Source organism: Nerophis ophidion, linkage group LG06, assembly GCF_033978795.1.
Source record: "Nerophis ophidion isolate RoL-2023_Sa linkage group LG06, RoL_Noph_v1.0, whole genome shotgun sequence".
Lineage (NCBI taxonomy): Eukaryota > Metazoa > Chordata > Actinopteri > Syngnathiformes > Syngnathidae > Nerophis > Nerophis ophidion.
In genome coordinates, this window is record NC_084616.1 from 12,795,964 (window position 1) to 12,819,483 (window position 23,520).

At 37.9% G+C, this 23,520-nt stretch overlaps 1 protein-coding gene across 6 annotated transcripts in view; it reads right to left on the bottom strand.

Moving 5' to 3' along the window:
- The window catches only part of plekhg5b (pleckstrin homology domain containing, family G (with RhoGef domain) member 5b), a 178,084-nt gene that overhangs the window by 106,535 nt on the left and 48,029 nt on the right, over positions 1-23,520 (bottom strand). Inside the window, exon 1 of one of the 6 annotated variants that reach the window (XM_061902685.1) lies at positions 3,766-3,914. The exons of 4 other annotated variants lie outside the window; for them this stretch is intronic. In XM_061902685.1, the coding sequence (XP_061758669.1) occupies positions 3,766-3,768 (3 nt within the window). In that variant the 5' untranslated portion in view covers positions 3,769-3,914. Of the gene's footprint in view, positions 1-3,735; positions 3,915-23,520 lie in introns of those variants that run through there. One more of the 6 variants, XM_061902684.1, reaches the window with a different exon arrangement.

Here is a 23,520-nt window from a genome sequence, read left to right on the forward strand (position 1 = left end):
TACCTAAATGTGTAGTATCAACCAAAACTAATGTAAAGTATCCAAATAAGTGATTAGTACATTTATAGGACATGTTGAAGTATTAACAATGAACAAGATTAATGATACTTTTTTTTTACAGTTTGTCCTTTACAATGTAGACAAAATAATGTGTGGATAAATGACACAATATGTTACTGCATAGACTATTTAGGAACCTTTGTTTGTTTACTCGCTACTAAAAGACAAGTTGTCTATTTTATTTAAGGACTTAACTGCAATAATAAACATGTTTAATGTACCCTAAGATTTTTTTTTGGTTAAAATAAAGCCAATAATGACATTTTTTTTGTGGTCCCCTTTTATTTTGGAAAGTACCCAAAAGTATTAAAAATAATTTTGGTATCGCTACGACACAATTATGGTATTATTACGTATCCTTTTGTTGGACCAATGAATTAAAAATAAATAAAACTATTAGAGTTAAAAGTATAAGAAGTTGCCATATTCTGGAAATAACAGTGACCCACGGCTGTCATCAATCCATCACACAAAAAGTCTACAAAAAAAGGAAAAATATTCCGACAGGAAGCCTCCGAGCACCTTTTTTTTTTTTTTTTTTTTTTTAAACCTGATGGCATGTTGGAAGATATGTTTCAACTCGCAGTCCAAACGATTATCTCCCCTTACACGACTTGACAGCTGGAATCCTTCAAACCGTAGGGCCTTTTTTTCTTAAAAAACGACTGCTTCTGGACTAAAATCTTCCATCCGTCCAGCCATGTTCCTCGGCTTATCCGAAGTCGGGTCGCGGGGGCAGCAGCCTAAGCAGGGAAGCCCAGACTTTCCTCTCCCCGGCCACTTCTTCCAGTTCTTCCCGAGCCCAAACCATGAAGACCAGGGGCACTCACTTCCGACAAAGTCCGGTGCGGCTCACTCAGACCAAGACCATAGACACAAGCGCCAGTGGCGTCCTCGGCAGTGGACATTTCTATCCCCCCTCCCCCCCTCTACACAGCAAAAACTGAACTGTAAGTAAGATGAAACATCTCAAATAAGGCTGATATTTGATTATTTTATGTCTGATGAGATAATTCTTCTCACTCAGCAGATTTTATGATAGTTTTACTTGTTTTAAGATTGTTGCTGAGATTTGATCAGAATCAAAATCAGAAATATTTTATTAATCCCTGAGGAGAAATGAACATTTTCAGCACGATCACATTCAAGATCAGACAAACATTGCAGGGAGACAGAACAGGATCTAACATTACAGGGAGACAGAACAGAATCAGGGAGACAGAACAGGATCAAACATTATAGGGGGACAGAACAGGATCAAACATTACAGGAAGAGTTACCAGGATGAGGGAGACAGAACAGGATCAAACATTACAGGAAGACAAACCAGAATCAAACATTATAGGAAGACAGAACATAATCAGGGAGACAGAACAGGATCAAACATTACAGGAAGACGAACCAGGATGAGGGAGACAGAACAGGATCAAATATTATAGGAAGACAGAACATAATCAGGGAGACAGAACAGGATCAAACATTACAGGGGGACAAACCAGGATGAGGGAGACAGAACAGGATCAAATATTATAGGGAGACAGAACATAATCAGGGAGACAGAATGGGATCAAACATTACAGGGAGACAGGCCAGGATCAAAATATACAGGGAGACAGAACAGGATCAAACATTACAGGGAGACAAACCAGGATCAAACAATATAGGAAGACAGAACATAATCAGGGAGACAGAACAGGATCAAACATTACAGGGAGACAAACCAGGATGAAGGAGACAGAACAGGATCAAACATTATAGGGAGACAGGACATAATCAGGGAGACAGAACATGATCAAACATTACACGAAGACAAACCAGGATGAGGGAGACAGAACAGGATCAAACATTATAGGGAGACAGAACATAATCAGGGAGACAGAACAGGATCAAACATTAAAGGGAGACAAACCAGGATGAAGGAGACAGAACAGGATCAAACATTATAGGGAGACAGAACATAATCAGGGAGACAGAACAGGATCAAACATTACAGGGAGACAAACCAGGATGAGGGAGACAGAACAGGATCAAACGTTATAGGGAGACAGAACATAATCAGGGAGACAGAACGGGATCAAACATTACAGGGAGACAGGCCAGGATCAAAATATACAGGTAGACAGAACAGGATCAAACATTACAGGGAGACAGAACAGGATCAAACATTACAGGCAGACAGAACAGGATCAAACATAACAGAGAGACAAAACAGGATCAAACATTACAGGGAGACAGAACAGGATCAGGGAGACAGAACAGGATCAAACATTACAGGGAGACAAACAGGATCAAACATTACAGGGAAACAGAACAGGATCAAACATTACAGGGAGACGGAACAGGATCAAACATTACAGGGAGACAGAACAGGATCAGGGAGACAGAACAGGATCAAACATAACAGGGGGACAGAACAGGATCAAACATTACAGGGAGACAGAACAGGATCAGGGAGACAGAACAGGATCAAACATTACAGGGAGACAAACAGGATCAAACATTACAGGGAAACAGAACGGGATCAAACATTACAGGGAGACAGAACAGGATCAGGGAGACAGAACAGGATCAAACATAACAAGGGGACAGAACAGGATCAAACATTACAGGGAGACAGAACAGGATCAGGGAGACAGAACAGGATCAAATATTACAGGGAGACAAACAGGATCAGACATTACAGGGAGACAGAACAGGATCAAACATTACAGGGAGACAGAACAGGATCAGGGAGACAGAACAGGATCAAACATTACAGGGGGACAGAACAGGATCAAACATTACAGGGAGACAAACAGGATCAGACATTACAGGGAGACAGAACAGGATCAAACATTACAGGGAGACAGAACAGGATCAAACATTACAGGGAGACAGATAGGATCAAACATTACAGGGAGACAGAACAGGATCGCGGGAGAAAAAATGTTTTCAGTCTAAGGCTGGGCCAAGGGGGGAAAACAATCTCATAGCCATAGCACACATAAGCAAGTGTGTAAGAGGGAGACATCAAATAACACAAAGGACATTAAAATATATTCAAAGAATCAGCCAGACATTACTACATCCATCCATCCATCCATTTCCTACCGCTCATCCTTTTTGGAGCTGGAGCCTATCTAAGCTGCATTCGGGCGGAAGGCGGGGTTACACCCTGGAAAAGTCGCCAACCTCATCAGCTACAAAAATTAAAAAATAATTAAAAAATGTAATGAAATCGGTCTAAGCCTGGGCCCCTGGAGAGGGGTCCAGACTGTAAGCCAAGGGGAAAAAACCCTCATAGCCATAGCACACATGTGTGTAAGAGGGAAACATCAAATAACACATTAATTTGGGTTAATTGAGGTTTGATACTTGCAATCCAAATATTATTGTTCTATTAGCAGATCATTTTGCTTAGTTTCTAATTTTTCCCTTTTTTTTTCTTGTTTTTAAACACAGAATTTTTGCAGTGTATTTCTTTGTCAAGAATTTTAATAATCCCTCTCTAACGTCAACTGCGCAGGACGTTATTCGGACACTGTTCCCAATTCGGAGGCACAGAGAAAAACTTGTTTGAAAGGTTGGCGCGTGCCAGCAGCGGGGAAAGCGAGGCGGGTGTTGTTGATATGAGAAGCAGATGTGAAGTATGCAAGGAAAAACAGACAAAAGTGCGGGTGGAAAAAAAAACCCCACCTGCAAGCCATGAATGGACGCTTCACCTACCATGGATTTAAAAAAAACGACACCTTCCTGTGAGGACCTCCGCTTGAGAGAATGATTAATAAGTCCAAAGTGTGGTATTCCCGATGACCGGACAGACAGTTCCTCAGCTTATGACGGCCGTCTGGCAGCCGGCACACACTAAAAACAGTCATAACAAGCTCCGCCCACCTGTCTGATCCCACACCCGCCAGCTCACACACACACACACACACACACACACCCCGACTGACTCACGGCGACAGCATTGACGCTCCTGCGCCGACTTTACTCACGCAGGATCGGGAGAAGGTCAAATAAAAGCCACCAGTGCCTCCATGGAAATGCCCCCCCCTCTCTACCTCAAAGAACTGCTCACCTCCCAAATCCTGCACACGACACCTCCTCCAACTTCCAAAGACAAAGCTACGGGCTATGGCAGACCGGGCTTTCTGCTCCGCCGTTCCCAGTCTGTGGAACGCTCTCCCTGACCACCTGAAGGCACCACAGACTGTGAATGCTTTTAAAAAAGGGCTTAAAAACCCTCCTTTTCTTTTTCTGTGCACTTAAGGTTTTATTACGTACGTATAAAATACTACACGGCCTAGCTCCAGCCTATCTTGCTGATTTGATATGTCCCGCCAAGAAATCTGCGTTCAAATAACTCCGGCTTATTAGTAGTTCCCAGAGCAAAAAAAAAAAAAACTCTATAGAGTGTTTTCTATGGGAGTGGGCGGGGCTTGTTTTCAGAGCAGCCAGTCCCAAAAAACGCAAGAGTCAGCAAGCAATGCGGAAACAAATTTGTACAACAAAGTTCTGCATAAAAGTGATAATATATCATATTGTAGTTTTTTTTTTTATCATGGATGAGCTGGTCTGAGAAGTAAAAAATGTTCATATGTTGTTAATATTCAGTGTTTTATCGTTCATACATAATATTGTAAATAACATTGTGTTTATTTTCGTACATATTTATTTTGTACAACAAAGTTCTGCCTAAAACTGCTAAAAAAAATATTAAACTTTGCATTAAAATGTTGCTGTTTGTTACATTTTTGTTGTGTTTTGCTTGATTTTAAAAGATACACAACTGTGGAGGAGCTGGTCTGAGAAGTAAAAAATGTTCATATGTTGTTAAAATTCAGTGTTTTATTGTTCATAGATAATATTTTTAATCCCACTGTCTTTATTTTTGTATTTATTGACTTTTTTACAACAAAGTTCTGCATAAAAGTGGTAATAATATTGTGGGTTTTTCTTATTACAGTTTGCACTAAAATGTTGCTGTTTGTTACATTTTTGTGGTGTTTTGCTTGATTGTAAAAGATACACAACTATGGAGGAGCTGGTCTGAGAAGTAAAAGATGTTCTTATGTTGTTAATATTCAGTGTTTTATTGTTCATAGATAATATTGTAAATCCCACTGTCTTTTATTTTCTTATTCATTTTATACAACAAAGTTCTGCATAAAAGTAATAATATATCATAGTGTAGGTTTTTTTTGTTACACTTTGCAGTAAAATTTTGCTGATTGTTACATTTTTGTTGTATTTTGATTGATTTTAAAAGATACACAACTATGGAGGAGCTGGTCTGAGAAGTAAAAAATGTTCATATGTTGTTAATATTCAGTATTTTATTGTTCATAGATAATATTGTAAATCCCACTGTCTTTATTTTCCTATTTATTTTGTAGAACAACATTCTGCATAAAAGTAATAATATATCATATTGTAGTTTTTTTTTTTATTAAACTTTGCAGTAAAATTTTGCTGTTTGTTACATTTTTGTTGTATTTTAAATGATTTTAAAAGATACACAACTGTAGAAGAGCCGGTCTGAGAAGTAAAAAAATATTCATATGCTGTTAATATTCAGTATTTTATTGTTCATAGATAATATTGTAAATCCCACTGTCTTTATTTTCCTATTTATTTTGTAAAACAACGTTCTGCATAAAAGTAATAATATATCATATTGTAGTTTGTTTGTTTTTTAATTAAACTTTGCAGTAAAATTTTGCTGTTTGTTACATTTCTGTTGTATTTTAAATGATTTTAAAAGATACACAACTATGGAGGAGCCGGTCTGAGAAGTAAAAAATATTCATATGTTGTTAATATTCAGTGTTTTATTGTTCATAGATAATATTGTAAATCCCACTGTCTTTATTTTCCTATTTATTTTGTAAAACAACATTCTGCATAAAAAGTAATAATATATCATATTGTAGTTTTTTGTTTTTTTTTATTAAACTTTGCAGTAAAATTTTGCTGTTTGTTACATTTTTGTTGTATTTTAAATGATTTTAAAAGATACACAACTATGGAGGAGCCGGTCTGAGAAGTAAAAAATATTCATATGTTGTTAATATTCAGTGTTTTATTGTTCATAGATAATATTTTTAATCCCACTGTCTTTATTTTCATATTTATTGACTTTTTACAACAAAGTTCTGCATAAAAGTGGTAATAATATTGTGGGTTTTTCTTATTACAGTTTGCACTAAAATGTTGCTGTTTGTTACATTTTTGTGGTGTTTTGCTTGATTGTAAAAGATACACAACTATGGAGGAGCTGGTCTGAGAAGTAAAAGATGTTCTTATGTTGTTAATATTCAGTGTTTTATTGTTCATAGATAATATTGTAAATCCCACTGTCTTTTATTTTCTTATTTATTTCATACAACAAAGTTCTGCATAAAAGTAATAATATATCACATTGTAGGTTTTTTTTGTTAAACTTTGCAGTAAAATTTTGCTGATTGTTACATTTTTGTTGTATTTTGATTGATTTTAAAAGATACACAACTATGGAGGAGCTGGTCTGAGAAGTAAAAAATATTCATATGTTGTTAATATTCAGTGTTTTATTGTTCATAGATAATATTGTAAATCCCACTGTCTTTTATTTTCTTATTCATTTTATACAACAAAGTTCTGCATAAAAGTAATAATATATCATAGTGTAGGTTTTTTTTGTTACACTTTGCAGTAAAATTTTGCTGATTGTTACATTTTTGTTGTATTTTGATTGATTTTAAAAGATACACAACTATGGAGGAGCTGGTCTGAGAAGTAAAAAATGTTCATATGTTGTTAATATTCAGTATTTTATTGTTCATAGATAATATTGTAAATCCCACTGTCTTTATTTTCCTATTTATTTTGTAGAACAACATTCTGCATAAAAGTAATAATATATCATATTGTAGTTTTTTTTTAAATTAAACTTTGCAGTAAAATTTTGCTGTTTGTTACATTTTTGTTGTATTTTAAATGATTTTAAAAGATACACAACTGTAGAAGAGCCGGTCTGAGAAGTAAAAAAATATTCATATGCTGTTAATATTCAGTATTTTATTGTTCATAGATAATATTGTAAATCCCACTGTCTTTATTTTCCTATTTATTTTGTAAAACAACGTTCTGCATAAAAGTAATAATATATCATATTGTAGTTTGTTTGTTTTTTAATTAAACTTTGCAGTAAAATTTTGCTGTTTGTTACATTTCTGTTGTATTTTAAATGATTTTAAAAGATACACAACTATGGAGGAGCCGGTCTGAGAAGTAAAAAATATTCATATGTTGTTAATATTCAGTGTTTTATTGTTCATAGATAATATTGTAAATCCCACTGTCTTTATTTTCCTATTTATTTTGTAAAACAACATTCTGCATAAAAAGTAATAATATATCATATTGTAGTTTTTTGTTTTTTTTTATTAAACTTTGCAGTAAAATTTTGCTGTTTGTTACATTTTTGTTGTATTTTAAATGATTTTAAAAGATACACAACTATGGAGGAGCCGGTCTGAGAAGTAAAAAATATTCATATGTTGTTAATATTCAGTGTTTTATTGTTCATAGATAATATTTTTAATCCCACTGTCTTTATTTTCATATTTATTGACTTTTTACAACAAAGTTCTGCATAAAAGTGGTAATAATATTGTGGGTTTTTCTTATTACAGTTTGCACTAAAATGTTGCTGTTTGTTACATTTTTGTGGTGTTTTGCTTGATTGTAAAAGATACACAACTATGGAGGAGCTGGTCTGAGAAGTAAAAGATGTTCTTATGTTGTTAATATTCAGTGTTTTATTGTTCATAGATAATATTGTAAATCCCACTGTCTTTTATTTTCTTATTTATTTCATACAACAAAGTTCTGCATAAAAGTAATAATATATCACATTGTAGGTTTTTTTTGTTAAACTTTGCAGTAAAATTTTGCTGATTGTTACATTTTTGTTGTATTTTGATTGATTTTAAAAGATACACAACTATGGAGGAGCTGGTCTGAGAAGTAAAAAATATTCATATGTTGTTAATATTCAGTGTTTTATTGTTCATAGATAATATTTTTAATCCCACTGTCTTTATTTTCGTATTTATTGACTTTTTACAACAAAGTTCTGCATAAAAGTGGTAATAATATTGTGGGTTTTTCTTATTACAGTTTGCACTAAAATGTTGCTGTTTGTTACATTTTTGTGGTGTTTTGCTTGATTGTAAAAGATACACAACTATGGAGGAGCTGGTCTGAGAAGTAAAACATGTTCTTATGTTGTTAATATTCAGTGTTTTATTGTTCATAGATAATATTGTAAATCCCACTGTCTTTTATTTTCTCATTTATTTTATACAACAAAGTTATGCATAAAAGTAATAATATATCACATTGTAGGTTTTTTTGTTACACTTTGCAGTAAAATTTTGCTGATTGTTAAATTTTTGTTGCATTTTGATTTATTTTAAAAGATACACAACTATGGAGGAGCTGGTCTGAGAAGTAAAAAATGTTCATATGTTGTTAATATTCAGTATTTTATTGTTCATAGATAATATTGTAAATCCCACTGTCTTTATTTTCCTATTTATTTTGTAAAACAACGTTCTGCATAAAAGTAATAATATATCATATTGTAGTTTTTTTTTAATTAAACTTTGCAGTAAAATTTTGCTGTTTGTTACATTTTTGTTGTATTTTAAATTATTTTAAAAGATACACAACTATGGAGGAGCCGGTCTGAGAAGTAAAAAATATTCATATGTTGTTAATATTCAGTGTTTTATTGTTCATAGATAATATTGTCAATCCCACTGTCTTTATTTTCCTATTTATTTTGTAAAACAACGTTCTGCATAAAAGTAATAATAGATCATATTGTAGTTTTTTTTTTTTTATTAAACTTTGCAGTAAAATGTTGCTGTTTGTTACATTTTTGTTGTATTTTAAATGATTGTAAAAGATACACAACTATGGAGGAGCCGGTTTGAGAAGTAAAAAATATTAATATGTTGTTAATATTCAGTGTTTTATTGTTCATAGATAATATTCTACATTTTGGGTGTCCCATTCAGTAAAAAACGGTAAAATTCCATTACGTTTTTTTCGTGGTGGTCTGTCGTAGCTTTTTTTTTTTTTTTTTTTTTTTTTTTTTTTACACTTCTACAAGACATTGTGACTTTTTGGTCTTGGTGTTCCTGAAAAAAAGGGACACCAACACATAGTGTACAGCAAATTTTTACCGCTAAATGTGTATATATCATTTATACACACATACACATTGGCCCCCGCCCAGACACACTTTTTCTCACAATGTGGCCCCCCTAGTTGAAATATTTGCCATATATACATATGCTATCAGTATTGCATGTAAATTATTTTATTAAAGACTTATGTAAAATCAACAATAACTAAAAACGCACTAGAAATCCATATTCAGGTTTCAGGACGGGGGGGGGAATCGACAAAAAAATGACATCAGAAGGTTGCCTACAGCCACACCTCGTATTAGTTAGTTACCGATAGTCGAGTGTATTTATTGTGGCGTTCTAGTCGTGACAGGTGGACATTTTGAAAGAAGTCGTTAAAGGTGTTTGTGAAGTTCCTATGTGGCACAACGCTAAAAACGCCAGCTTGCGCAATGGCACCAAATATCATAGCTGCAGGCGACGCTATGTCGGTGTTGCACAACAGATCATTATTGGCCTCCTACACGGCTGTTGAAATAAACGTTGCTGTGTTGTGGAAGCACTTCACTTTTGTTTCGTGGATTTTTTACATATACATGTACCAAAAAAAATATCAAATGCAAATCAAATTAAAGCTGCAAGCAGCGTTGGTCCGGTCCGCCTTTGGCCGCTGCCAAGCCCTGGTCTAAGTCAGACCTACATAGAGGTCTTTGTTTCATGTCTCTACGACATTCCTAACAGAAGTTACAAGCAGTTTTGTCTGGGTTTTTTCCTAGGGGGCGCTGGAGCGCAATTTTTACTTTTGGGGTTTGTTTTTTTATTAGATGGCAATTTTCGCCAGTCCTGATGTGTGTGTAGAATTTGGTGAGTTTTGAAGCATGTTAAGGGGGTCAAATTACAGATCAGCGTTCATGGATGTTGTTGATAAATGGCTTTCGCTTTGCATAGTAGAGCTTTAACTTGCACTTTGAAGCATTTTAAGGGGGTCGAATTACAGCTCAAAGAGGCAAAAATTAAATTTTTTAGGAAACTTTGCGCAGGGGTTCTTTGAAGGCGCGTAAAATCAAAACCGGAGCAGTAATCAAAACTTTGTTGGATAGTTTTAATCAAAAGGGTTCAATCTCTCTGCTGTGCGAGTTTGAAGCCGAAACGACAAACGCACTCGGAGGAGTTTACGTTTGAAAAAGGTGACGGGTTTTTACAGAACTTTTATTTTGAAGGGGTAATTTTTAACTTCCTGTTGATTTTTGCCGAAGGATGTCAATCATCTTAAATGTAGTTCTAAGTGAGACCTACATAGAAGTTTTTGTTTCATGTCTTTCCGGCATTCCTACTGGAAGTCACAAGCAATTTTGTTTGTGTTTTCTTCCTAGGAGCAGTTTTTGCTGTGTTTTATTCAAAAATTGCGCTAGAGCGCATTTTTTAATTTTCGGGTTTAGTTTTTTTCATTAGATCGCAATTTCTGCCAGTACTGATGTGTGTGCCAATTTTGGTGAGTTTTGAAGCATTTTAAGGGGGTCAAATTACAGTTAAAAAAGGCAAAAATAGCATTTTTTGCGAAAATTATGTATTGAAGGGGTTTTTGCCAACTTTTTGTTGATTTTTGCCCGAGAAAGTAAAATTATGAATTGTAGGTCTAAGTCAGTTCTACATAGAAGTTTTTGTTTCATGTCTCTACGACATTCCTAACGGAAGTTATGAGCAGTCTGTTGTTGTTGTTTTTTCCTAGGGGGCGCTAGCGCGCAATTTTCATTTTTGGGGTTAGGTTGCTTAATAACTTGGGAAGGTTTGCTATACCGACGTGTGTCTCAAATTGGAGTCATTTTGCAATGGGCCAAGGACCCTTAATAGGAAATACAATGATTTGCAAATCCTTTTCAAAATATATTCGCTTGAAAAGACTGCAAATACAAGATATTTAACGTTCGACCTGGAAAACAGTTATTTTTTGCAAATATTAGGAATTTGATGCCCGCGACAGGTTTAAAAAAAATGGCACAAGTGGCAAAAAAGACAGACAGTTGAGGAATGCTCATCAAACACTTATTAGGAACATCCCACAGGTTGACAGGCTAATTGGGAACAGGTGTAAAAGCAGCTTCCGTGAAATGCTCAGTCATTCACAAACAAAGACGGGGCTTGTTTGTGACAAAAAAATTGTCGAACAGTTTAAGAACAACATTTCTCAACCAGCAATTGCAAGGAATTTGTGCGTAATATCATCAATAGGTTCAGAGGAATCACTGCACGTAAGCGACGATGTTCGCGATCTTGGATCCCTCAGGCGGTACTACATCAAAAAGCGACACCGGCATGTAAAGGACATCACCACATGGGCTAAGGAACACTTCAGGAAACCACTGTCGGTAACTACAGTTGGTCGCTACATCTGTTCAGCGCAAGTTACAAAATGATCAACATATATCAACAACACCCAGAAACGCCGCCGGCTTCTCTGGGCCTGAGCTCGTCGAAGATGGACTGATGCCATGTGGGAAAAGTGCTCTGTGGTCTGATGAGTCCACATTTCAAATTGTTTTTGGAAACTGTGGACGTTGTTGTGTCTTCCGGACCAAAAAAGGAAAATAACTATCCGGATTGTTCTGGGCAGAAAGTTTAACAGCCAGCATTTGTGATGGTTTAGGGGGCGGGGTATTAGTGCATAAGGCATGGGTAACTTACACATCTGTGAAGGCACCATTAATGCTGAAAGGTACATACAGGTTTTGGAGCAACATACACCATATAGCCAAAAAAATGTACACTGTGGACGCTGTCTTTGCTCGGCAGTAAGTCTTTGCTGTCGTCCAGCATTCTCTTTTTGTTTACTTTGTAGCTAGTTCAGTTGTAGTTTCATTCTGCATAGCCTTCCCTAAGCATCAATGCCTTTTTTTAAGGGCACTCGCCTTTAGTTTATTTTTAGTTTAAACATTAGACATTTTTTTACCTTCACCCTGCCTCCCGCTGTTTCCGACACTGACAAAGCAGTTAGCTACCGGCTGCCACCTACTGTTATGAAAGAGTATTACACGGTTACTCAACAAAGCATCATTTGCAGACTATAATTACTGGTTTGCAAAAAATATTTTTAAACCATCCATCCATTTCCTACCGCTTGTCCCTTCTGGGGTCGCTGGAGCCTATCTCGGCTGCATTCGGGCGGAGGACCTCGTACACCATGGACAAGTCGCCACCTCATTGCGGTATTTTTAACCCAAATATGTGAATTTATATAATCTCCCACAGCACACCAGACTGTATTTCACGGCACACTAGCGTGGGTCACGTCTACGGGATCATGTTTTGTTTTGGTCTTGTTCGGTTTGGTTTTTTTTGGACAATCAGTTCCTTTTTTTGCACTTCCTGTTTTGTTTTGTTACCACAGCAACTCAGTTTTCACCTTGTCCTTATGCCACGCCCCTGTCCTCATGTCTCACACCTGTTTGCACTAATCACCTGCATTATTTAAACCTTTAGTTGCCAGGTGCTCAAGCCTGGCGACTTTACCTCAACTTCCCTCATGCCATGCCTGGCTTATCATTCTGTCCATGCCACGTAAGTTTTTTTTATGTCTCAGTTATTGAATTTGGGTTTTGTTTTTTTCCATAGTCATGCCGTATTGCTAGTTTTTGTTTTATAGCCAAATTTTGTACTTCCGCCCTCGAGCGCGCCTTTTGTTTGCTTCCTTTGTTTGTGGAAAAAAATATGTACCTTCATTCATGCCTTGCTCGTGCCAACTTTCCTATGCATCGGAAAAAACAAACTATCCCATAGTCCAAGTCTTGAAAGCGTGTCGCGGCACAGTGGTTGATAAAACAATGATTTACACAATAATAATAATAATACATTTTATTTGTTAAAAGCACTTTACATTGAGCAAACAACCTCAAAGTGCTACAGTGTATTAACAAATAAAAAAAATATTAATACAAATAAATAAAATATAAAAACTAGAACAGCCTAATAGCTAGAACTAGTGTGCATATATCTATAAAAAGGCCTTTTGAAAAAGAAGGGTTTTGAAGCTTTTTTTAAAAGCATTCACAGTCTGAGGTGCCCTCAGGTGGTCAGGGAGAGCGTTCCAGACTGGGAGCGGTGGAGCAGAAAGCCCGGCCTCTCATAGTTCGTAGCTTTGTCCTCGGAGGTTGGCGGAGGTTACGTCGTCTACTTAATCCAACGTGCCAACTTCACTGTAACATCAAGTGTCGATATCAACCCATGAGGCTGCAACACGTATCGATTTTAGGCCGTATCGTCCCTCCCTAATTCCATACAATTCCAATAAAAACAATTTGGACGTGACGTAATACCCAACTTCAACCTTGTGGTCCAAGATAGGGGGGCTCAGTCAGACCTGGTCTTTTGTTTCAGGGGGGGGCTAATCCCGCTGGAGTCCATGTAAATCCTCGCAATTAGCTCGCTCGCAAAAACAAGGGGAGAGGGGGGGCGAGTTTGAATCCATGCCCCCCCACTGTCAGTCTTAATTACAACCGGCTACTTTTTAAAGGAGTGGAGGGCGGCAGTACAATTACCCTGAAGGATTACCCCGCCCCCCCCCCCCCCCCCCCCCTCGACGCCATTGTTGTGTGCGTGTGTGTGTGTGTGAGGGAGGGTGAAGGGGGGGACGTGACCCGAGCTTGGCACGTACCCCCCCCAGTGAGAAGCACCATTGGCGTTCATGCCGCCGTGGTCACCAAGGCCGAGGGGTGCACGCCGGCGTTTGACGAAGCTGCATTTTTTTTTTATGCAGGGGGGGGGGGCTAGTTATCTTAACCCCGGCCGGGGGCCGGTCTTAAGAACCCTGATGAGCGGGCCCATATAAGGAGCGTTTTCATTGGAGCATCAGTCAGGTAGCCTCTTCCTGTTATTGCCTGTCTGTCGCAATGCTTCCTGGCTGGGGGGGGGTCAACTGGCATCCCTGGCAACCAAACCCCCCCCCCCCCCCCCAAGCCCCCGCCATGTTTACACATCATATATAACATACGGTGGAAGCGTTGTGCTTGCAAAAAAAAAAACACGCACAATGCTTCAGCTCCCGTTGGATGTGCTATAAATAGAAATAATCTGTTCCGGGATCAAACTGTCACCGTGTACAAAACTGTACAGGCCGTGGTCTGAGTCGGCTGGGCAACCAAAACCCTCAAAAGGAGCCATCATGGACCAAAGATACAAAAAAAAAAGAACTAATCTGTCTGGAGCTGCAATACATTTAGAAATGACTTTAATAAAAGTCTTATATAAGTGTTATAATAAAGGCAACACATGATGTAAGTGTCTATATTAGCCTACTATCAAAATGACTTTACAGGTCTTATATAAGTGTTATAAAAAAAGCAACACATGATGCAAGTGTCTATATTAGCCTACAATCCAAATTACGTTAAAAGTCTTATATAAGTGTTGTAATGAAGGCAACACATGATGTAAGTGTCTATATAAGTTATATTAGCTGTCAAAACGACTTTAAAAGTCTTATATAAATCTTATAAGGAAGGCAACACATGACGTAAGTGTCTATATTAGCCTACTATCAAAACGACGTTAAAAGTCTTGTAAAAGTGTTATAATGAAGACAACACATGATGCAAGTGTCTATATTAGCTACATTAGCCTACTATCAAAATGGCTTTAAAAGTCGTGTTTAAGTGTTATAATGAAGGCAACACATGATGTAAGTGTCTGTATTAGCCTACTATCAAAATTACGTTAAGTTTTATATAAGTGTTATAAAGAAGGCAACACATGATGTAAGTGTCTATAATAGCCTACTATCCAAATTACGTTAAAAGTCTTATATAAGTGTTATAATGAATGCAACACATGATGTAAGTGTCTATATTAGCCTGATATCAAAATGACTTTAAGGCTTACAAAAGTGTTATAATGAAGGCAACATATGATAAGTGTCTATAAAAGTTATATTAGCTGTCAAAATGACTTTAAAAGTCTTATAAGGAAGGCAACACATGACGTAAGTGTCTATATTAGCCTACTATCAAAATGATTTTAAAAGTCTTATGTAAGTGTCATAATGAAGGCAACCCATGATGTAAGTGTCTATATTAGCCTACTATCAAAATGACTTTAAAAGTCTTATATAAGTGTTATAAAGAAGGCAACACATGATGTAAGTGTCTATAATAGCCTATTATTAAAATGACTTAGAAAGTCTTGTAAAGAAGGCAACACATGATGTAAGTGTCTATATTAGCCTACTATCAAAATGATTTTGAAAGTCTTATGTAAGTGTTATAATGAGGGCAACACATGATGTAAGTGTCTATATTAGCCTACTATCAAAATGACTTTAAAAGTCTTATATAAGTGTTATAATGAAGGCAACATATGATACAAGTGTCTATATTAGCCTACTATCAAATTACGTTAAAAGTCTTATCTAAATGTTATGATGAAGGCAACACATGATGTAAGTGTCTATAATAGCCTACTATCAAAATGACTTCAAAAGTCTTATAAAGAAGGCAACATATTATGTAAGTGTCTATATTGGCCTACTATCAAAATTACGTTCAGTCTTATATAAGTGTTATAATGAAGACAACACATGATGTGTCTATAATAGCTATAATATTAATATTATGTTAAGTTACCGACACTACTAAAGCTACGTGAGCTACATGCTAACATTACATTTTAATATGTTAAAATGGCAACACTAACATAGCTACATGCTAACACTACATTTTAATATGTTAAAATAGCAACACTAACATAGCTACATGCTAACACTACATTTTAATATGTTAAAATAGCAACACTAACATAGCTACATGCTAACACTGCATTTTAATATGTTAAAATGCCAACACTAACATAGCTACATGCTAACACTACATTTTAATATGTTAAAATAGCAACACTAACATAGCTATGTGAGCTAATTGCTAACACTACATTTTAATATGTTAAAATAGCAACACTAACATAGCTACATGGTAACATTACATTTTTATATGTTAAAATAGCAACACTAACATAGCTACGTGAGCTAAATGCTAACACTACATTTTAATATGTTAAAATGGCAACACTAACATAGCTACATGCTAACACTACATTTTAATATGTTAAAATGGCAACACTAACATAGCTACATGCTAACACTACATTTTAATATGTTAAAATAGCAACACTAAGATAAGCTACATGCTAACACTACATTTTAATATGTTAAAATAGCAACACTAACATAGCTACATGCCAACATTACATTTTAATATGTTAAAATGGCAACACTAACATAGCTACATGCTAACATTACATTTTAATATGTTAAAATAGCAACACTAACATAGCTACATGTTAACACTACATTTTAATATGTTAAAATGGCAACACTAACATAGCTACATGCTAACACTACATTTGAACATGATGTCACCAGAGTATATTAACGGAAGAACAACAGAAACTTACAACTCCGTCGACTGTAACCGACCGATGCATCGTTAGCAGAGTTGTATTTTCGTGCGTGTAGCAAAGCCTGCTATCTGAGGTGTGGCACTAGACTGTCCGAGGTGTGGCACTAGAGTTTTTGAGGTGTGGCACTAGACTGTCTGAGGTGTGGCACTAGACGGTCCGAGGTGTGGCACTAGACTGTCTGAGGTGTGGCACTAGACGGTCCGAGGTGTGGCACTAGACTGTTTTTCCTTCTCTTCCCTCCAACAAAGATCATGCTGGGCGTTGATCAATGACATCACTTTGACATAATAAAAGACCTTTAAGACCACGTCCAGCATCACTTGTTGCACTTTCCATTCCGCAGCTGGCCTGCGGGCAAAGTGCAAACTCCTTTCCTTCTGAGGGCCGCCAGGTTTACGTAACACGTGCGTGTTCAGGCGCTGCACGCCGTCAGCTGTCAGCTGTCAGGTGTGTCACGGCGGGGAGCAGAGTCGTCATCGGCGGCTGGAAAAATACTCAACTTCCTGCGATTAGTGTTCAGAGCGCGGTGTGACGGGGCGAGGGGCGTTTGGGGCGCTTGTCGGAACACGACCAAGTGGCCCGGGTCCAAACCCACATTTTTAAAAACAAGTAAAACATTGTTTTGTTTTGTTTTAATTTATTTTTGTAACATTTTGGATCTTAAAAATTGTCAGTACCAATATTTTTGTACCAACATGTATTTCCATACTTTTCTAAATAAAGGGGATAACAAAAAATGGCATTATTGGCTTTATTTTAGCAAAAAAAACCATCTCATTTTGTCAATATTATAAAGGACAAACTGTAAAAAATTATTATCAACTTATTCAGTAACATATTGTGTCATTTATCTACCTATTTTGTCAGCATTATAAAGGACAAACTGTAAAAATTGATTAACTTATGCAGTAACATATTGTGTAATTTTTCTACCTATTCTTTTGTCAACATTGTAAAGGACAAACTGTAAAAATGGATGATTACTTTTGCAATAACATATCGTGTCATTTATCTACCTATTATTTTATCAACATTATAAAGGACAAACTGTAAAAATGGATTATTAACTCATACAGTAACATATTGTGTCATTTATCCAACTATTATTTTGTCAACATTATAAAGGACAAACTGTAAAAATGGGTTATTAATTTATGCAGTAACATATTGTGTCATTTATCTACCTATTATTTTGTCAACAGTAAGGACAAACTGTAAAAAATTGATTATTAACTTATGCAGTAACATATTGTGTCATTTATCTACCTATTATTTTGTCAACAGTAAGGACAAACTGTAAAAAATTGATTATTAACTTATGCAGTAACATATTGTGTCATTTATCTACCTATTATTTTGCCGGCAGTAAGGACAAACTGTAAAAAATGATTATTAATCCACTTAGTGTCCACCGGGGGCCGGTACTTTTTAGATCACGGTATAGTACCGAATATGATTCATTACTACCGCGGTACGATACTAGTACCAACCTATATTTTTTATTTTACAATATTCAAACTGTGCGTAATGTTACGGCGACCAAAACTATTAAATATAACTGTTAAATAAAACCTTGTTTTTAATGAAGACTTAAGCCTACTACGCTACGGTATTTACCTGTTGGTCATTCAGGTGGTCATTGGAGCGCCAAGTGTTTTCTGAGATGGTAAAACGTTTGAGAAAAAACTGCTGGCATATTTCTTTGAAAAATGTTTGAGAAACTTTTTATAATTTTTTTGGGGCGATGACAGACACAAAAAAAACAAATTCAAGATGACAAAAAAAATCCCTCCAGTTTGAAAATGTGTTTGTTTGTTTAACTTATATTAAAATTGTTTGAGTGTTCAGCCTATTTTTGCACTTGCACGAAAGTGTTTAAATTCCTTTTACACTTGTAATAGTGTTAAACGTCTTTTAAACTTGTATGATAGTGTTTAACTTATTTCTGCACTTGCACCAAAGTCTTTAAATTCCTTTTATACTTGTTATAGTGTTAAACTTCTTTTAAACTTGTATGACAGTGTTTAACTTATTTTTGCACTTGCACAAAAGTGTTTAACTTCCTTTCACACTCGTAATAGTGTTTAACTTATATTAAAATTGTATGAGTGTTTAGCCTATTTTTGCACTTGCACGAAAGTGTTTAAATTCCTTTTATACATGTAATAGTGTTAAACGTATTTTAAAGTTGTATGATAGTGTTTAACTCATTTCTGCACTTGCACAAAAGTCTTTAAATTCCTTTTACACTTGTAATAGTGTTTAACTTACATTAAAATTGCATTGAGTGTTTTACTTGTTTTTGCACTTGCATGAAAGTGATTAACTTCCTTTCACACTCGTAATAGTGTTTAACTTATATTAAAATTGCACTTGTACGAAAGTGTTTAAATTCCTTTTAAACTTGTAATAGTGTTAAACTTCTTTTAAACTTGTATGACAGTGTTTAACTTATTTTTGCACTTGCACAAAAGTCTTTAAATACCTTTTACACTTGTAATAGTGTTTAACTTATTTTTGCACTTGCACGAAAGTGTTGAACTTCCTTTTAAACTTGTAATAGTGTTTAACTTACATTAAAATTGCATTGAGTGTTTAACTTGTTTTTGCACTTGCATGAAAGTGTTTAACTTCCTTTCACACTCGTAATAGTGTTCTACTTACATTAAAATTGTATGAGTGTTTAGCCTATTTTTGCACTTGCATGAAAGTGTTTAAATTATTTTTACACTTGTAATAGTGTTAAACTTCTTTTAAACTTGTATGACAGTGTTTAACGTATTTCTGCACTTGCTCAAAAGTCTTTAAATTCCTTTTACACTTGTAATAGTGTTTAACTTATTTTTGCACTTGCACGAAAGTGTTGAACTTCCTTTTAAACTTGTAATAGTGTTTAACTTACATTAAAATTGCATTGAGTGTTTAACTTGTTTTTGCACTTGCACGAAAGTGTTTACTTCCTTTCACACTCGTAATAGTGTTCTACTTATATTAAAATTGTATGAGTGTTTAGCCTATTTTTGCACTTGCATGAAAGTGTTTAAATTCCTTTTACACTTGTAATAGTGTTAAACGTCTTTTAAACTTGTATGATAGTGTTTAACTTATTTCTGCACTTGCACAAAAGTCTTTAAATTCCTTTAACACTTGTAATAGTGTTTAACTTATTTTTGCACTTGCACGAAAGTGTTGAACTTCCTTTTAAACCTGTAATATTGTTTAACTTACATTAAAATTGCATTGAGTGTTTAACTTGTTTTTGCACTTGCATGAAAGTGTTTAACTTCCTTTCACACTCGTAGTAGTGTTCTACTTATATTAAAATTGTATGAGTGTTTAGCCTATTTTTGCACTTGCATGAAAGTGTTTAAATTCCTTTTACACTTGTAATAGTGTTTAACATCTTTTAAACTTGTATGATAGTGTTTAACTTAATTCTGCACTTGCACAAAAGTCTTTAAATTCCTTTTACACTTGTAATAGTGTTTAACTTATTTTTGCACTTGCACGAAAGTGTTGAACTTCCTTTTAAACTTGTAATAGTGTTTAACTTACATTAAAATTGCATTGAGTGTTTAACTTGTTTTTGCACTTGCATGAAAGTGTTTACTTCCTCTTACACTTGTAATAGTGTTTATCCATCCATCCATTTTCTACCGCTTATTCCCTTTTGGGATCACGGGGGGCGCTGGAGACTATCTCAGCTACAATCGGGCGGAAGGCGGTGTACACCCTGGACAAGTCGCCAACTCATCGCAGATAAAGTGTTTAACTTATATTAAAATTGCATTGAGTGTTTAACTTGTTTTTGCACTTGCATGAAAGTGTTTAACTTCCTTTTACACTTGTAATAGAGTTTTTACTTATATTAAAATTGCATTGAGTGTTTAACTTGTTTTTGCACTTGCATGAAAGTGTTTAAATTTATTTTACACTTGTAACAGTGTTTAACTTATATTAAAATTGTTGCACTTGCATGAAAGTGTTTAAATTCCTTTTACACTTGTAACAGTGTTTAACTTATATTAAAATTGTATGACAGTGTTTAACTTATTTTTGCACTTTTATGGAAAATGTTTAACTTCTTTTTACATTTTCAGTCAAGTGGTAAAACTTCCTTTAAAATTGTATGATAGTGTTTGTTTAGAGGGAAGTCTGGGCTTCCCTGCTTAGGCTGCTGCCCCCGCGACTCGACCTCCAATAAGCGGAAGAAAAATGGATGGACGGGTGGATTTTTTGGCGATGACGGACACACAAAAAAAAAATAATTCAAGATGAAAAAAATGTGATGAGGCGGTGATTTGCCCCAATGCAGCTGTGATAGTCTCCAGCGCGACCCCCAAAAAGGGACAAGCGGTAGAAAATAGATGGAAAACAAAAAATCCCTTCAGTTAGAATTTTTTCCTGGTTCCAAAATGTGGTCACCCTGCCAAACTAGGAGTCCTTCACCAGGACCTCCTGGTACCTAACAAATACGTCAAAGGGAGCACGCCGCTTCAGCATGACCACGTCAGCGTCGTTAGGTGAGATTTTCAGCGGCGGCGGGACAAAAATGTCAAAAAGGTCAAGTCTGGGTCAGGAGAAGGTGCGAAAGCAGGAGAATCCAAACGTGAAAGACGTAAAGAGGGCGAGTGTGTGACGGCGTGGGGTTATTATTGCAGCCAGCTGGCTGGAGGGAAGGGCCGGTTGCCATGGCGAGCCCAACCTCAGGACTTGCCCGGTCGCGTCCCGCCGAGACTCGCAGGACCGGCAAGCTGGGACTGGCACTTCATCTTTAAAACTCGCAGCAAAATAGTCGAAAAAGGTAAGATGTCAACAAACTGCACGAGGAGGGAGGAGTCAATTAGGTCAAGCGCTGAGGGGGCGTGGCCTACGGAATCAAACAAGGGCCATTCTTGCCATTGTGGAGGGATGGCCACAAATAAACTACCAAATGTCACCTGATTGCCCGAACCCATAAACACATTATAACGAATAAACACATTATAACGGGACTGTCTGTGAATGGAGATTGCATTGTCATTCCAGCACCGGACAGTAGATGGCATCATAACTCTGCCTCTTCACTCCTCACATGCACTGTGCCTTCCTTCCATACATCCATTTTATACCACTTGTCCCTTTCGGGGTGGCTGGAGCCTACATCAGCTGCATTCGGGCGGAAGACGGTGTACACTCTGGACAAGTCGCCACCTCATCGCAGGGCCAACACTTATAGACAATATTCACACAAGAGGGCCGTGTCTTTGGCGGTGGGAGGGGCCTATCCCCAGGTGCGCGTCTTTGGTGGTGGGAGGGGCCTATCTCCAGGTGTGTGTCTTTGGAGGTGGGAGGTGCCAATCCCCAGGTGCGCATCTTTGGAGGTGGGAGGGGCCTATCCCCAAGTGCGTGTCTTTGGAGGTGGGAGGGGCCTATACCCAAGTGCACGTCTTTGGCGGTGGGAGGGGCCTATCCCCAGGTGCGCATCTTTGGTGGTGGGAGGGGCCTATTCCCAGGTGCGCATCTTTGGTGGTGGGAGGGGCCTATTCCCAGGTGCGCATCTTTGGTGGTGGGAGGTGCCAATCCCCAGGTGCGCATCTTTGGAGGTGGGAGGTGCCAATCCCCAGGTGCGCATCTTTGGAGGTGGGAGGTGCCAATCCCCAGGTGCGCATCTTTGGAGGTGGGAGGGGCCTATTCCCAGGTGCTCATCTTTGGAGGTGGGAGGTGCCAATCCCCAGGTGCGCATCTTTGGAGGTGGGAGGTGCCAATCCCCAGGTGCGCATCTTTGGAGGTGGGAGGGGCCTATTCCCAGGTGCTCATCTTTGGGTGTGGGAGGGGCCTATCCCCAGGTGCGTGTCTTTGGAGGTGGGAGGGGCCTATCCCCAGGTGTGTGTCTTTGGAGGTGGGAGGGGCCTATCCCCAGGTGTGCGTCTTTGGAGGTGGGAGGGGCCTATCCCCAGGTGCGTGTTTTGGAGGTGGGAGGGGCCTATCACCAGGTGCGCGTCTTTGGAGGTGGGAGGGGCCTATCGCCAGGTGCGCGTCTTTAGAGGTGGGAGGGGCCTATCGCCAGGTGCATGACTTTGGAGGTGGGAGGGGCCTATCTCCAGGTGCGCATCTTTGGAGGTGGGAGGGGCCTATCTTGGAGGTGGGAGGGGCCTATTCTCAGGTGCGCATCTTTGGAGGTGGGAGGTGCCAATCCCCAGGTGCGCATCTTTGGAGGTGGGAGGGGCCTATCCCCAAGTGCGTGTCTTTGGAGGTGGGAGGGGCCTATACCCAAGTGCACGTCTTTGGCGGTGGGAGGGGCCTATCCCCAGGTGCGCATCTTTGGAGGTGGGAGGTGCCTATCCCCAGGTGCGCATCTTTGGTGGTGGGAGGGGCCTATTCCCAGGTGCGCATCTTTGGAGGTGGGAGGTGCCAATCCCCAGGTGCGCATCTTTGGAGGTGGGAGGGGCCTATTCCCAGGTGCACGTCTTTGGCGGTGGGAGGAGCCTATCCCCAGGTGCGTGTTTTGGAGGTGGGAGGGGCCTATCAAAAGGTGCGCGTCTTTGGAGGTGGGAGGGGCCTATCGACAGGTGCGCGTCTTTAGAGGTGGGAGGGGCCTATCCCCAGGTGCGCGTCTTTGGAGGTGGGAGGAAGCCGGAGTACCCAGAGGGAACCCACGCCGTCGCGGCGAGAACATGCAAACTCCACGCCCCAGAAAGATCCCGAGGATCGAACCCAGGACTACTCAGGACCCTCGTATTGTGACGTAAGTGCACTAACCCCTGTGCCAGCGTGCCACCCGGAAACAACAACATTTATTCAGTCAAGCGGTGAGGGGGCGTGGCTTACAGACGCAAACAAGGGCCATTCGTGCAATAAAAATAAACTAAAT